This window comes from Nothoprocta perdicaria, unplaced genomic scaffold (assembly GCF_003342845.1).
Source record: "Nothoprocta perdicaria isolate Ctin4 unplaced genomic scaffold, notPer1 scaffold_0, whole genome shotgun sequence".
NCBI classification, from domain to species: domain Eukaryota; kingdom Metazoa; phylum Chordata; class Aves; order Tinamiformes; family Tinamidae; genus Nothoprocta; species Nothoprocta perdicaria.
This window is the reverse complement of record NW_020454092.1, coordinates 12,050,798-12,066,151: the sequence shown is the minus strand read 5'-3', so window position 1 is coordinate 12,066,151 and position 15,354 is coordinate 12,050,798. Positions and strand designations below refer to the sequence as shown.

The 15,354-nt window shown below is 36.4% G+C and overlaps 1 protein-coding gene across 1 annotated transcript in view; it reads left to right on the top strand.

Annotated features, from left to right (window-relative positions):
* Positions 1-2,630: 2,630 nt before the first annotated feature.
* The window catches only part of ST6GALNAC3 (ST6 N-acetylgalactosaminide alpha-2,6-sialyltransferase 3), a 47,838-nt gene continuing 35,114 nt past the window's right edge, over positions 2,631-15,354 (top strand). Inside the window, exons 1-4 of the mRNA XM_026051205.1 lie at positions 2,631-2,751; positions 3,762-3,818; positions 9,606-9,694; positions 10,997-11,191. Coding sequence (XP_025906990.1) covers positions 2,631-2,751; positions 3,762-3,818; positions 9,606-9,694; positions 10,997-11,191 — 462 coding nt within the window. The remainder of the gene's footprint in view (positions 2,752-3,761; positions 3,819-9,605; positions 9,695-10,996; positions 11,192-15,354) is intronic.

Sequence of the window (15,354 nt, the reverse complement as noted above, 5' to 3'; positions counted from 1 at the left end):
ATGGAGACTGTCAGCAAAATGTTCAGGGTCACCTATGGTACATTGGCTAGGTGCAGTTTCTTTTGAATTTAAAAAAGCCAAAGAAAGGTTGTTTTTGCCTTTGCACATCCAGCACCTCAAGTTTTTACATAGTTTCCTGACAAATGCATTTTGTATCTAAGCTTTATTAGACATAGACGTCTAGATTCATAGTTTTCTGTATCAATTTTCCATAGGGTTTTCCTTGTGAATGGGCTAGTTCAGAAAAGCATTTTTTATATGAAGTATAATRTGATGATTTTCTAAACAAAAATAAATGTCCAGATAACCCAGATCAATTACACTTGCAGATTACTAGAAAACTGTAACATGTATCTCTTGTATCAAAAAACTAACTCTCTGKTTTTTTTATATCTGGTTTAAAAACATATATCTTTAAACTCCAGAATTAGCTCTGGAGTGATCTACTATGTCTAGTAATATGTYTTCCAAATATGTGATTTGTCAGTGTTTATAGTAGGCTTGTACACAGAGTTTTCACCATTATTTTCTAGGCAATAAAAGCAACCATGCAGAAAAGCCACACATAAATGTCAGAAAACAGAGATATTTTGTTGCATTCCAAGGGCTTTGAAGGTCAAGTTCAATTCGGTTAGTTCACCCAGCAGGAGAGGAGTATGATACGATGATAGAATGTCTGTTTAGGTAGGATATATATGTTACTGTCTTGGCCCAATTCTATCAGGGTAACAGATCAGCGAGAGATTAAACTTCACTGCTTGGAAGAATTTCTTTTGGAAAACCATCAGTTTTTATGATTTCCTCTAGCTCCTATTGAGATGCTCTGCAGAAATAATGAATCCAAAGAATTTACAGCTTTCAGCACCATAGAGATTGGCTCCTGATTTTGGCTTTTGGGTGCTATTCTACTACAAGTATTCCATTCAACTATGTGTATTCACAAAATACGTTTCAGATCATGGATTTTATTGTAAATGCAAAACTGCATTTTGCTTCCCTCTGAAAGTCAGGTCACACACACACAMAAAAAMMCCTGGATTCCTAGAAYTGAGCCAAGAAAAGTCCAAGATTGTCCACTGCAGACTTGTCACTATTTTTTGAACARTCAAGGAGTCTGTTCTGCAGGATCCCACCAGGCTCTCCTGTGATACCAGCGCTSTGCGAACATTTCTTTTCATAAAGTGAAGATATGATCAATAAAGCTCATAATTAAATTGAGGCGATTGCCTTGATCAGTGCTTTTATTGAGTTTCAGTGCTCTGATTTAAGGAGCTCCCTAGTCAACTGAGGCATAAGTCATCAGCTTCTTGAGCAGTATCTGAGCAGTCGCTACGTTCTGTAACTACAATGCTGCATATTCTTTGCTATCTGGAGAGTCTCCCTTGTGTCAGCCTCTGATAACCTCTCGCTCATGTTCTCCAAAGATGAATAATGAACTGATCCTTACAAGTAGTCAGAATACAATTGTACTCAACAGGCAAGAAATTTTGTTCAAGTTCCTGCCRGTTTGCAACATTCTCCTGTGATTGTATCAGCAGCAGTGAGTTAAGTAGGGTCAGACCATGCCAGTGCTTGAAAGGAAACCTCTGCCAAAAAATGCACGGGCTATTTGCCCATCCTTSTCAGTGCTGAAGAGACACTGCTTTGCTCAGTGCAGCCCCTCCTACAAATGRGATTTAAAGTGTGAGCCTGACTACTGTTTTTCACTTGGATCATAAACTTCCTGGCTCTGATTTATACACATACAGTGTTTAACACAGCTAATCTGCATCGTAGATTGAAAGCTTGGTGCTGTGCTGCTGTGAAAATGATGTAAGATTGTTAATGTTTACTATATTAATGCCTTAATGAGTAATGCATGTCTTAGTCCAAAAAAAAACCCCCAAACACTTCAAACCCACCCTAGAAATGAATCTAGTATAAACCCAACAAATGTCGTGCTGCCTCTGCACTGGAAAATAAATTCATGAAACCAAATGACCAATAAAGTGAATATCAAGTTCTTCTCATACTCCTATTTTCTCAAAAAAAATGTTGTCCTGAATGATTGTGTGCYATAGAAAGAGTTTAATTTCTGCATCTATACCTTGGTTTTGAAGAGCTCTTCAGAGGTGACGCTGGTATCCTGGTGTATCCTGGTGTCAGAATTCTTTATCARCTTGCATTTCTTCAATAGCCTTTATTCCTAAGAACTCAGCATGAAAGATATTATAGTAGATAATATGAAGTATAAAGATAGTATAAAGTATAAAGGGGAAAGAGTATTTTCCTTATTTAAAAATTACATTTAAAACATTATATTCAGCAACTGAGTCCTATGGAAATGGTAGGCTAGAAAATGTTTTATCTGAGAATACATTGGGGCACATGTCCATGGACGGCAAAAGGACTTGCCAAAACTGTTCAAAACCCAGAATTACTTATTTTCTATAAAGAGCAGTCTCTGAAGCCTGCTTTTAATCCTGTCAGCTGAGGACAACTCTCTTGGTCAWACACAAGCAAGCACAATGAGGAGATCCAACCCAAGGAACAAAAATCCTTTTGCAGACTGGCTGAAGACCAACCTCTCCACATAAGACTGGTTTCTGCCTAAGTCATCTTGGTCCTCTGAATTCATACCTTCTGTAAGCATGGTGGTTTTGAATGAGGCCTCCAACCTCATGTTCGATACTTGTACAATCTTTGATTTTGGAGCAGAGCCAACTGTTCTCGCAGATCCTCAAATAGCCCATATGCCTTTTCTCTGTGGATGTGAGTGTGTGTCCCCACTGCTAGAACAAGCCATTAATCTGCATTGTGTTAAGGTGCACTGAATATCTGAAAGTGCCCCAAATGAGGTAAACTGAACAGTGACCCCCTGCTGCTGTTCCCCTTTCTGTGCTTTTGAGTTGCAGGTGCTCCATGGCAGAGAGCAGCTGGAGCAATTTTCCAAACAGCAGTGTGGGATCAAGCAGGTGTGAAGACCTAGAGCAGGGCTTTGGCCAAGCAACAAGCTGAGGAAGATCTCTGATATCTTCCAGTGTTAACTGAATTTTAGAAGGCAACTGAGGCACAGGGTTAATTTTTGTCATTAGCTTCATGTCCAGCACAGCAGGACATTTACGCAGACTAATTCAATGTGGGAAGTTCAAGCTTGTCTAGTTGGTGGTAGGACAGTATGCACCACTTCTGTGAATTTCTGGTTATGCAGTTTTTGCTCCATTGTATAAACTCTCCCCCACAGGTAAAAGTGAGCTGCAGAGGGGCAAAGATTTCCAGCAAAAGGCATTTTYTTCACAGATGTGCAGCCTGAGAACACGAGATTGCTGCAGCATTTTATTTACTCTCATTYCTTCTGCCTCTGGGCTGCTGTCATATATTTAATTTTATTTGTTTCATTTTTTTTTTTCTTAGGTAGAAGTTAGTGCTGCATGAGGTTACACCGCACTGTTTGCTAGGCATGTAGGCATGTGATTAACATTCATCCCCCCTGCTGTGAACCAAAATGCGTTGAGGATGTTACTGCTAGGAGCAAAATCAGAATTTCTCTTGGTTTGACTTTTTTAAGCTATCATATTCCCTTTGCAATAGATTTTTGTAATAAGAATTTGTATTTCTAATATTTCTTCTAAAAAATGAAGAAAAACAACAGGCTTTTAATAGCTACATCTTTTTTTACCTAGGGTTCTGCAGACTGGTCTGATTTATATTTTTTAATTTATTCTCTAGCAGTCTTGATGTATCTGTGGGGCTTTTTGTGCTTGTTTTTTTTTGTATCTTAGGGGCAATTTCTGATGAAAGAATCAAGTCCCTGAAAGGAGTTTTACATGAAAACATTGGTAAGCATGGAGTGTCTGGCAGAATCCTCACAGCACTTGTCATTCCTTCTTAGTGTTTCTTATTGTGAATTTCAGTATGTTCCTATRTGTATATAGAGGTCATCAAATGAGCATATCTGGCAGAGTAAGAGTTAATGCTCAATAGGGGTAGTTTTTCCTTTGAACTTTTTCCCAGCAGGTGAAAAATAGCTCCAATGAGGTGGTACTTCAATAAGTGGCAGCAACCAACTGCCAGGTTGAAAGATCACGAATCCTGGCACCAGCAGTTCTATTACAGAGAAGCTCACGTCAGCCTGTGTGTGCATCTGAAAGCTTGCCAAGCTATTGATAAGAAGAGCCGGGCAATAATCCAGGGTGAAAAAGCATCATTTGAGAAATATACTGCAGACACCTTTTTTATTTTCCTTAATACTACCTTATCATGCAGAGGCTACGTTAGTATTTATATAACATTCATCTACAGCTAGTGATCAAGTTCACCTCAGGTGTGGAGGACACTTGACAAATCAATAACAGCAGTTTTAGATTAAATATCTGTAGCTGATCTTTTAGAATGAAAAATCAACTACCTTATTTCAATTATATACTTCTCTGCCATTGGCATTTTAATGTACTCGGTCTAAGCCACTGGACAGCTCTCAGTTACAGTMTAAAATGAAACAGCAGACTGACAGAAGCAGTGCCTTGCTCAGGACGCAGGGTTGCTTTGGTGGTACTGTGACTTTGTGGCCATAGAAAATTGGGGTTGTGAGKAGGGAGCCCTTGACCAGCAGCACTCTGCTGCAGAGAGTCCAAATCCAGCTTCAGGTGAGCAGGAAAAGAGAAACAAGGGATGTAGGATATGAAGAACTCAAAATGCCAGAAAGCCTGGTATCTATTTAACGGCTAAGAAGATTTTTAGAAAAAATATGTTCGCTCTTCTTAGACTGAGTTAACAGAAAGGGTGAAGAGTGATGTAAATTAATTCTTGAAATCTGGCAACATTTTGAATTTTGAAATGCTCAGCATCATTGAGGCTTTTCAAATATAGTGATTTCTTATGCGTGATAGCCAGAGGAACAACTGCAAAATACTTCTGAAGTTGCTACTTGAAGTTTTCAKTTTTTTACCTAATGTAATTTCATACCTTTACCTACACATCTATGATCTTTCTACTGGAAAAAGTACCTGTAGCAAAGTTATGTAATTACCTAAGTCTACAGGTGAGTACTTGCAACCTGTCGCTGTGTAAGCAATGAAGGCTTTTACTGCAAAGTGCTACTGCTGCTACCCCYGTTGTATAGAGAGCATTTGTCTGCTGATCCACTTCATTTCTTGTTTAGGAGGAGCTCAGGTCAAATTTGACTTGGAAGTATCATGGTGAAAACTGAATTATGTCCTAAGATTTCAACAAGTGGAAAAGAACTGTGCTCTTGAAAGCCTTTGATGGAACTAGACATAAAAAAGACCAGAACATCTATAGGTGAAGAATGCAAAAATTAATGGATCATCTATTCATACTTTCTCAAAGCACCATAAACTTTGCACATAGTTTGGATTTAGGGTGAATTCTTAGAAGAATGGGTTTCCAGGCCATAGGAAAGATTATAACTCATGTGTTTCTTTCATAATACCTCTTCTATCTACTTTGTATGTGCTTGTTGTCTTGGATCTGCATCACTGCTCTTTCTGCTCATACTCTTCTGCTTCCTGCCTGGTTACATTTCAGTTCAGCAAAGATACTCTTCTCTGGAAAAATGTTCAGATTTTCTTTTAGTCTTAATCTTAATTAATCTTTGCTTTAATTTTAATCTGAACCGGAACCAGATCTGACTGCTGATATAGTCCCCTGCCTGTTTTATTCTCTTACGTTGAGAGAGAAGATGTTGCCAGCTCTCGCCTGCAGAGCCTTTGCACATATTCAGATTAACTTTCACTTCCAGTGGAGAAAAAAGAAAAGCTGCCAACTTCAGGCAAATAGTGTTTGTCATATCTCTGTTTTTAAAAGGACCTTTGCTATATAGCTGCTTTGCTGCATGTCTGAAGAGTTTTAGGACCTGGGTGTTCCTGCAAGCAGGTGTCCTGTTAGCAAGTTTCAGGCTAAAGGGAGTTGTTTGATAAAAATGCTTCCAAGAAGGAGGTGTGTTTATTCCAATACCAGGGAAAGATGCAAGGYATGTTCAGCCAAGGTGCTCCCAGAATTTCACCTCATGCTGTAATTGAAAGCAGCAATTGAAGATGAAACTCCAGACCATAAAGGACAAAATTAAACTGTTTTTTTACATATAGCGATCTACAAAAATAAAACAAATACAGTAAGCGTAACCATTATTGTTTTCAATTGGTATTCTACGTGAATAAAAAGCCTGAAAGCCTGCATTAGTACATGTAATAGATGTAGTATAACATGCAGAGTTATTAAAAATGTGATTGAGTTCTTCAGTATACCCATAAAGTTAGCTACTGAGAAAGTAATAGAATATCACAGCATATCCTGCCATCTAAGAGACACAGAATCCTCATATGGCTCTTTACCTTTCACTTGTCCTTCCAAGCACAGTGGTGTCATGCATCTGTGTAAATAATAGAAACAGCATCCTAAAAATCAGCTTCTGAACAAAAAAGGGCTCATTTTTAATTACTGCTTGAGGCACGGACCTTAACGGTTTCCAAGGAGTCCGGGGTTATCTTTCATCATGTCACATTCAGTTTTGGCACTTAATGGGCACGGATGCAGGCAGAAATAATAGCAGTGATAATCCAGAGAAGCAACTTTGTTCTAGAGTAAAAGTTTGGGAGTGGATTCCACTGATTTGCTTTGATATCTGAAGGAAGTTGCTTTGGGCGTCGGTTTATGTGTCTGTAAAATGGGTTTTTACTGTTAATATTGCTAGGATGAGGATTTATCACTGCTTGTGAAGTGTTTTGACAGTCTCTGCCRTATTATATATTAAAAGTGGCATAGAATTGCTGTTGGGCTGGAAAGCATAATAAAGGTGCTTACCATATACCTCAGTAAAATTTACAACTTGTGAAATTTTCTACTTATGCTGAAAATATTTCCTTTTTTTCTTTCCTTCCCACAAAGCAAGAGAACATGAAACAGACTTGTGTGTTGCTCTTCTAACAGGCATTATTAAACTGGAAAAAATGGTCATGTCTTGTCCATGCTTCTTAGCAGATTATGAAAGAAAAATTACTTAAACACACTGAGGCTGTTGCGTTCTTGCCAAACTAAGGCAAATGAATCATCCTGGCAACTGATAATTAGCCCAAAAGGGATTATAAATTGTATTAGGAAGCATGCTGCCAAATTGAGATACRTATACATCCATTAAAGTATTATTGTTGATGATATATTTCTACAAAATTTTCTATGAAATTCTAACCAGCAATAGTATCACGGCAGCCTTGTCTTTKTTTCATTTCTTATTTCAACAATGTAAATATAAAATTCAAGCCATAAAGGTGTGAATCCTATCTACTGCTTATTGATTTTGAAGTCCATGTTAGACAGAGTTAGTTTGATGTCTGAGAAATAACCAAAAGTGAATTTGGAATTATATTATTGCAGAGACTGAATGAAAGGATTTGAGAATAAATTGTTTGGTTYTAGTGTGTGTTTTCTGTCCAACAGGGCCATAGGTATATTCTAATTTAAAATGTGTAAAATTATCTGATTTTTACTGTGAATGACTGTCTACATTGGTTTAATGTCATTAACAAATAAAAAACCCCAAGGTCCTGTAAAATAGAATCTTGCTTTTAAAAGTTTGGTAATTTTCTTCCTGCAACTGTCAGCATGATTAGTCTAGTACTGAAATAAATGGAATAAAATCTGATGAAAACTGATATAACTTGCAAGTCTTCCAGCTATGAATCTGTTTAAAAGTATGTGCTTTTCAGTGAATATGTGTCAGAAAAGTTAGTAACTGAACATATATTTTAATTAAAATATTAGCCGTCTCAAAATGTACTATGTATATGTATGTATACATATGTATGCATCTTTAACATGTACAGATCAAGTTCTRTATATATGGAGAGTGAAAACGTTAGAGGAAAATTTCTTCACATCCATGAGAAATTAATATTAAAAAGCAATTAAGTGCTAAGTTGCTAATGAATATTTTCTTCTCTCTCACATATAATAGGCTTTATAAATGTTTAGAAATAATGATACAGACGTTTGAGGCAAACTAGGGTCTCATGCTCCTCTTCAACTKAGTTCAGTTTTTGTCTTTTTGTCATATATTGATGTGATTATGCTGAATTTAAGTTTTATCAGAGGAAATATAACRAAATCTGTTTCTCTATAGAAAAAGAAGTTTTACAAGAGTACTTATGGACAAATATTTTTCATGAGCAGGTGAAYAGGAAAGAGGAAAGAGCTTTAAGGATGGCAAATTCTTTTGAAGATGCCCTTTAGAATACAGCTGGTCATATAGCAGCCTGCTTTTCTTGATCCTCAAGAAGGTGAAAATTATAATATGCAGGTGCATTGAGTGTTTTTTTTATACTGTAATTTGTGGAGCCAGTAAAACTCTAATATGTAGTAGTCTTCAGAGAAGAAACATTGAATTTCGTGACTTTAATATAATCTGCAGTGGAGTTGAATCATTAGCACAAACTTCCTTTGCACAAGTTAAGCAGACAGTGGGTTTGCATATGGCTATTTTTGTTTTTCTTCCAAGAGATTGTAACAGATGCCTTCATTCCTTTCAGCTGTGAAACCTCCTTTCTTTCACTGAACTGTTCTTCAGCTAGTATAGGTTCGTGATGGCAAAGCAACACACATGTATGAAAACCTGCTGTTTTGTGTTTGAAAYAGTTTTGTTACACAATGAAATAAAAAAAAGGCCATAAACAGGCTTTTCCTTTGTATTTAAAGAGAAGGAATATAAAAGGCCCCTAGCATCTTATGGAGGCCAATAGCTCTAGCTAAGCAATCTGGATTCCTTGGAGGGGTGGGAGATCTAGCAGCTCCTTAGGAGAAGTGTGCAGAGATGACTGCAACAKTTTCAAGTTCAGACCAAATTTGCACAAAGTGAAGCAAGGATATTYAGCAAGCTGGGAAGGCAGGATGTGTGGAAATCTGATAGCAGCATCATGCAGCACAGCGGGTCCTGGATCCAACTGTGGAAACTTGAACTGCAGCATGCACATTCAGCGGAGCAGGACTAGTTTTCTCTTTGAATGTCTGCAATATTTTTATTCTGAGTTACAAGAAGTAATGTGATTCATTCATTCTCTGTCTTATTGCTGTGCAATTATCACTTGTGCTGCACATSTTGGCTGCTCTTAACACTTACAAGGCCTTGATATATAGCTAAACATTTCTGACTCCATCTGGTACAAAGAGAAGTGACACAGAAGTGCTCCCCAGCCAGTTTATTGCAATATAATATAAATCTGTTATAATGCAGTTGATGCAAAGTGCAGGGGTTTCCRTGAATCCTGAAGGCTGTTATGCTGCCCTCTGAAGCTGTGCTGGTTTTGATTTTACATTACATYGCCATTAATTAACTGAGATTTCTCCTCGTTGAGTCATATTGCCAAAATACTGCTGTTTTTGGTCTCTATATTCCCCTTCTAGTGATGTTGTCCACACAAGTTTTACAACCTGGACTTTTGCTTATTTTTTTTCCTTATAAACCTGCAGCCTTCTACACATCAAAACARAACTATGAGATTGACCCACGATAATACACAGTGCAGAATATTGTCAATTCTTGTGTATAGAAATACAGTAATATCCCATTAAATTTCCTGCATGTCTGCTGTGATGCTCTGTTTTGYCATGTGCAGAAATCTGCAGAGTGCAGGTGCAGGAGTATCCTGTACCTAGGCTGTCGGTGTGGTTTGTGTTCAGTAAAACTTGGTCTCTATCTTTTGTGGTATGTTTGCTGTATAAACAGCATTGTTTCTTCCACTCAGCATTTTTAGTTTCTTTAGAATCTAAATGAACCTCCCTACAAAGAATGGAATTGTCTTCTCATGTGGTTGCAGTCAGAGCTCTCTTTTCATCCCTCCATCACTCTTGCAGCACCTGTGATCTTCCTGCCTTTGGATACAAAAGGCTTCTCACACCTGGAGTGTGGGGGCTGCTGTGAGCTGCTGGGCTCCAGAGACAGGAGCTGCAGGCATCACATTCAGCATTAAGAGTTGCTATATACTTATTTYCTATTTATATTACTGTTTAGAGTGATAGAATTATGTTCAGTGGGATAATTAAGCTGTGGCAAATTAGGTAAAGTTAGAGTGTAATTAAAGAACTATTAAAAACACCTGTAAGTAATCATTGACCCACTCCCTGAGGAAAATGGTAAAAAATGACCTTTGAAATAGAGTGTTTCATCTAGATTCTCTATATATGCCATCTAGCATGGCATGCTTTGTCCCCAAGCAATTTGTCTAAAAGTAATTGAATGCAGTATTTCAGAAACTGCTAAAAATGAGGCAAACAATGTATTTTCTTGCAAGTTGTTCTCCTGCAAACTAAGATACACGGAGAAAAAGGTGATATGTTTTCATGATTGCATTAACCAGTGCAAACAGTTGGATAAGTTAGAGGGGGAAACAAAGGCTAATTAGATACAAACTTTGGCCCTGTTACATTATTAACAACAGTGGTGGTCACGTTCAAGGTAATAATGCCTTAATTGTAGAGCTATGAGCTGGGAAAAGGCAGAGGAGAGTGTTGTGTTTGGCAAGCATTTATTTTCAAATATTTAAAATTAGAGTCCTATCATCTGTTTCATGGTAATGATTTAAGATTAACATAAAATAAATTAATTTTTTACAGATCTTGCTCTTCGAAATAAACTTGGCATAAATTTAATTGTCACTTATATTTTCTTTGTCATATATCCCAAACACTGATGTTTTTCATAGAGACTTTTATGTAATGCTACTTGCATTATTTTTTTAATTGCAAATTGAAATAATATTTAAAATTGGTAGATTTTTTTGAAATGTAGTAAAATAACAATTTGTGTTTATGCAAACTGACTCATTTCTAACTAGGTCTAGAAAAAAATTGAATCCTCAGGAATTAAGAAGCAGCAGGATCACTAACATGCAAAATAATTATTAGCGAAGCTTTCTAAAGCTTTGCCCTCAYTCTACAAGTTATCTATTTTGTATTAAAAGCAATTCTTAATTTTTCTTTTTCCTTTCCTTTCCTGTTTTGATTGCAGAGAAAGTCTGTTGTTGYTGTGAGCTTCCTCGCAGCCTTCCTCTGCCTGATCATCGTCCGTCTAACCAATGAAGTCAGCTTCCCTCTCATCCTGAACTGCTTTGGACAGACCAGTGTCAGGTGGATCCCGTTTTCTAATGGTCAAAGGCAGCTTGTGAGAACCCACTATGGATATATAAATGTGAAAACACAAGAGGTAAGCCCTTGGAGGAAAACAGTGCACTATAAAGGACTGGAAGAACTACCTTTCTCTCCCTAATTGCAAGTAAATGCAGAGTGGAAAAACTAAGCAAGTAATATTTCTTTTAAAAATATGCGGCCATTTAAATGACCACTGAATATTTTTAATTTCTGTAATATCTTCAGGAGATAGAACAATGAACTTACCTAAAAATAATGCTTGGTTACCGTGATGATTAATGCTTATGCAAGCAATAGAATTTTTCAATTTAATTTGAGGCCTTACATTTCTCAAATTCAAAAGGGAACTTTTTTATGTATCTTCCTGATGGAAATCCTAAAAATTTTTAATATTGCCTAGGGTTCTTATGTAAGAGCTAGTTTATTAGTGTTTCTAGGTGTATAGTAGAGAAGAAAAGAATAACTTATGGAAAAAGAAAAACTTGAATGTGTATATGTAGAAAAAGCATAGAGCTAGGGATTTATTGGGTTTCTATAAAGTTATTACATTAATACTTGTTAATTAAAGGAAGACCGGGTGTGTGTATCCAGTCTGTATTCTGAAATGCTTTGGCCTATAAACATCTTGCAAAATACTTGCCTTGAGTATTCCCATTTTAGGGGAATTCCTGCTTTAAATTGTCTTAGCAGAAAGAGTTTTTAATGACCTTGCTGGGTTTTAGGGGTGATGGTGATTCCCTTCCCACTCTCTTTCCCTCCGTTTGTTTGCAGCTGACCACTAGTGCAATCTCAGAAAATAAATTTGCAAATGTAAAAAAATTGACTCTTTTAAAAAGTTATTGCCAATTACTTATAACACTAWCAGTCATGAGAAATATTAAGTTCCATATATTAGTATTAATTTTCTTTATAATATTACAGTTGTTATATTCATATATGGAATGCATTCAAATATAACTTCTGCAGTGAATGTATGTAGTATTTTACTACTTCTGGTAGCAACCTTATGAATTTATTTATTTATTTTGTATTTATTGTGTATTAGGTTCTAAAAGTAAACATGAGAATGAGAATGAGAAAAAAAAGTCATTTTTAGGAGCAGACCAGAGAGTGCTTCGTCTAATATTTAGAAGAGACAGATGAGTGAAGATATGCATTCAGTCCCAGGGAATGGGAASTCTGCTACTGAATTCACAGAGGCTAAAAATTCTTCTGGAACATATTCAGGATGAAAGGGCCAGGAACCCRCTGCAGATGCAAGGGCAGTTTGCTCTGCGTGTCCCTGGGTTTTGCGATTGCTACCATGCCAGGAGGGGAGCTGGAAAGAGGCAGTACTGCCACGGTCACTTGATCACCTTTACTGGTAACTGGAGAGGAGAGGAGCATGCTAATCCAGTTCTATTTATTGCCTTTATCAGAGGTTAGATGTAGCTTGCGGGAGCCTTAATTCATTCCTAAATTTGATAACACGCTTGGAAGTTCTAACAGTAAATGGAAATGAATATCCTGAAAGTGGGTGGCTGGTATTGATTAGCAAGACATTTGTCTCAATTTAGCTTAGGTCATCAACTACTCCTTAAACTTAGTAACTTTAATTTTTTCTGCTTCTATTTGCAGATTACATTAATATTTTCTAATTAAAATGATAACAAATAAACGTAACATGCCTCAATAATAGAAAATGCCCAGTATTCTGATTTAATTATTCCCTTTGCGAGAGAAGTTTTATTGTGGTGCCTATGTGAAAAGGTTTCACTAGTCTCATATTTCTTGCAAGTACTTGCTTTTGCAAAATGGGAGACCTACCATCTCACCAAAGGGAAAGATCCAAAAAGTGATAAAATTACAGTGCAGTGAATTATCAGAAAATTGTAAGAACAGAAGAAAGAAGAGAAGGCTTTTAATGGATGAATTATAACTCTCACTTTTATTGAGAAAATAGGTGCACACCTTTTGAACATGTGCATGGTTTTCCAGGATCTCCTTGGAAGGCTATCACTCCATGGGGTCTAATGTCTCTCTTGCTGTCCAATAATAATTCATCTAGATGAACTACTTYAATTCCTTTCCCATTCTCCCTCACATCTTTACTTTATGAAGGAAAAGGAGAAATAGCCCATTTTCCTGAATGCCCGTTCTTCYTCTCTTTGGGTAAAGCTGAATGAAAGCGGATGTAGAAAGGTTGAGATGTTGGAAAACTAGTTACTTGGTAGTTAAGACTGAGAAATATATTTAAAAAGTTTAGGAAATACATTGATACAAGCATTTATATTTATCTCAAGTAGAAAACACTGACGTGTATTACTGGGTGTGRTCAAAATAATGCAGTAAAGATATATTTCAAGTGTATTGTGTATTTGACTTGACAGTATAATGCTATGGAATTTTTTATTACAAAAAAGTCTGAAAATATTTAAAGTTATTATAASTAGATTATTTGGGAATATTTAATATAAACTGTGAAGAGGGACATAACAATCTGTAATTAAGACTATGCATAATACAGTGTTGTTGCTATGGTTTCCTTGATTTGTAGCTATAGCAACAGCTTTGGAAGAACTTGCTTTATGTACAGTAAACATACTATATTTGAAGTATAAATAAATGTTGTGTTATATTATACTGGCCTGTTAAGTCTAGGCTCATTTTAGTTTTTTTGACAAAATACTTCTTAAATAGATGATTTTTACCTAGATTATTTGCATTCAGTTGTTCCTCCTCTTTCAGTACAAGAGGTTCCCTTCCATGATGGGACCTCTTTTCCCCTTCCAACACCCACAACTGAGTGGACCCCCTGAGATCTAGGAGAGACTGTGGCTGTCTGTTTAGTGGTGGTGTTTTCTGACCCCAAGAATATGAATTTTGACCTTAAAATGGAAAGGAAGTGTATGGATAAGAAGACCGTACAGTCTTTTCTGTACATTATTTTCTCTGCTTCTTATCTCTAGATTTTGGTGATAGTTCCYATAAAATCTATTTTTAAGAAATATCATCCTTATATTTTGTGGAGCTATTTTTATCTTATTCTTTTTATTTTTTTCATAGTCAGTATTACTTTGATATGATACTACAGCAACTGCCTAATTGAAACCTATTGCTCTTCGAGTAAACTCATGTGGTGATTCTTCTTGTGCATCAAGAATGGGCAAGTAGATTAAAAAAAAGAACTAGATATAAAAAAAAAAATAACCTTCGTCCTTCTTTCATACCACTCCTCCTGCTCCTACTACAAAGACTTCTGGTAAAATTAATGCACATCATGTATTTAAATTGCAGCATTATGACATCAATTTAAAACCCATTAGCAGTTTGAAACTTTATGCTGAGCAAGTCTAATAGTGTTCTTGGATATTTGATTGCGCTTTCTGAAAGGTGAATTTTGAATAGATTTTTATTCTACCATCAGTATTAAAATAATATAGCATTTTCTTACATACGTAAAATTTGACATATAGCTGCAGTAGCACTTGAAACATAATTATAAGAAGTATATTCAAGTACCATACAAGATTAAAACTGTTCTTGGAAAAGGGTAACTTCAGAAATGACCTAAAGTTCCTACATTAAGCTGCAACTTTGAGGGATCTAATGGCTTAATCTAAAATGAATTGTGAGGGAGAGAACAGGTTTTGTGTCCTGAGCATTGAATGTTCTCCATAATATAGCGAGGAGTAAACATCCTATGTGTGAGGGACATGTTTTGTAGCAGTTATGATTCTTGTTAATTGTCATTAAAAATCAAAACCAAACCCCATGTCAATAAGCACTGATAGGTTTAAAAAAAAAAAAAAGAAAAAAAAGCCTTTGGTCATATTATTGCATATATATCGTTTTGTTCTGTGACCTGGACAAACTATATAAGCTTTAATTAGTTGCTAGTTGTTGCACAGTGAGATTATTGATGCCCAGAACCATTGAGGACTCTACTTGCCAAAAAGAAAAATTCCTGGTGTTGTAGATTTGCCATCCACCTTAAYAATAAAAAATTCCAGAGATTTCTTCTCCCTTCTTGAGGATTGTTTAATGTCAGCAAACAGGAAGCTATTATGTTAGATAATAATCTGCCTACTAGAAGGTGCTGGCTATGTTTTCCTTGTGAGAAGTGTGGAGGACACCTGCCTCTTCTGTGTTTACACCTGGAGAAGATTTCTCAGATCCCTTGCCAGCAATGTGCCTGTAGGTTGGATGCAACGTTGATGGCTAGAGTATACTTTGCAC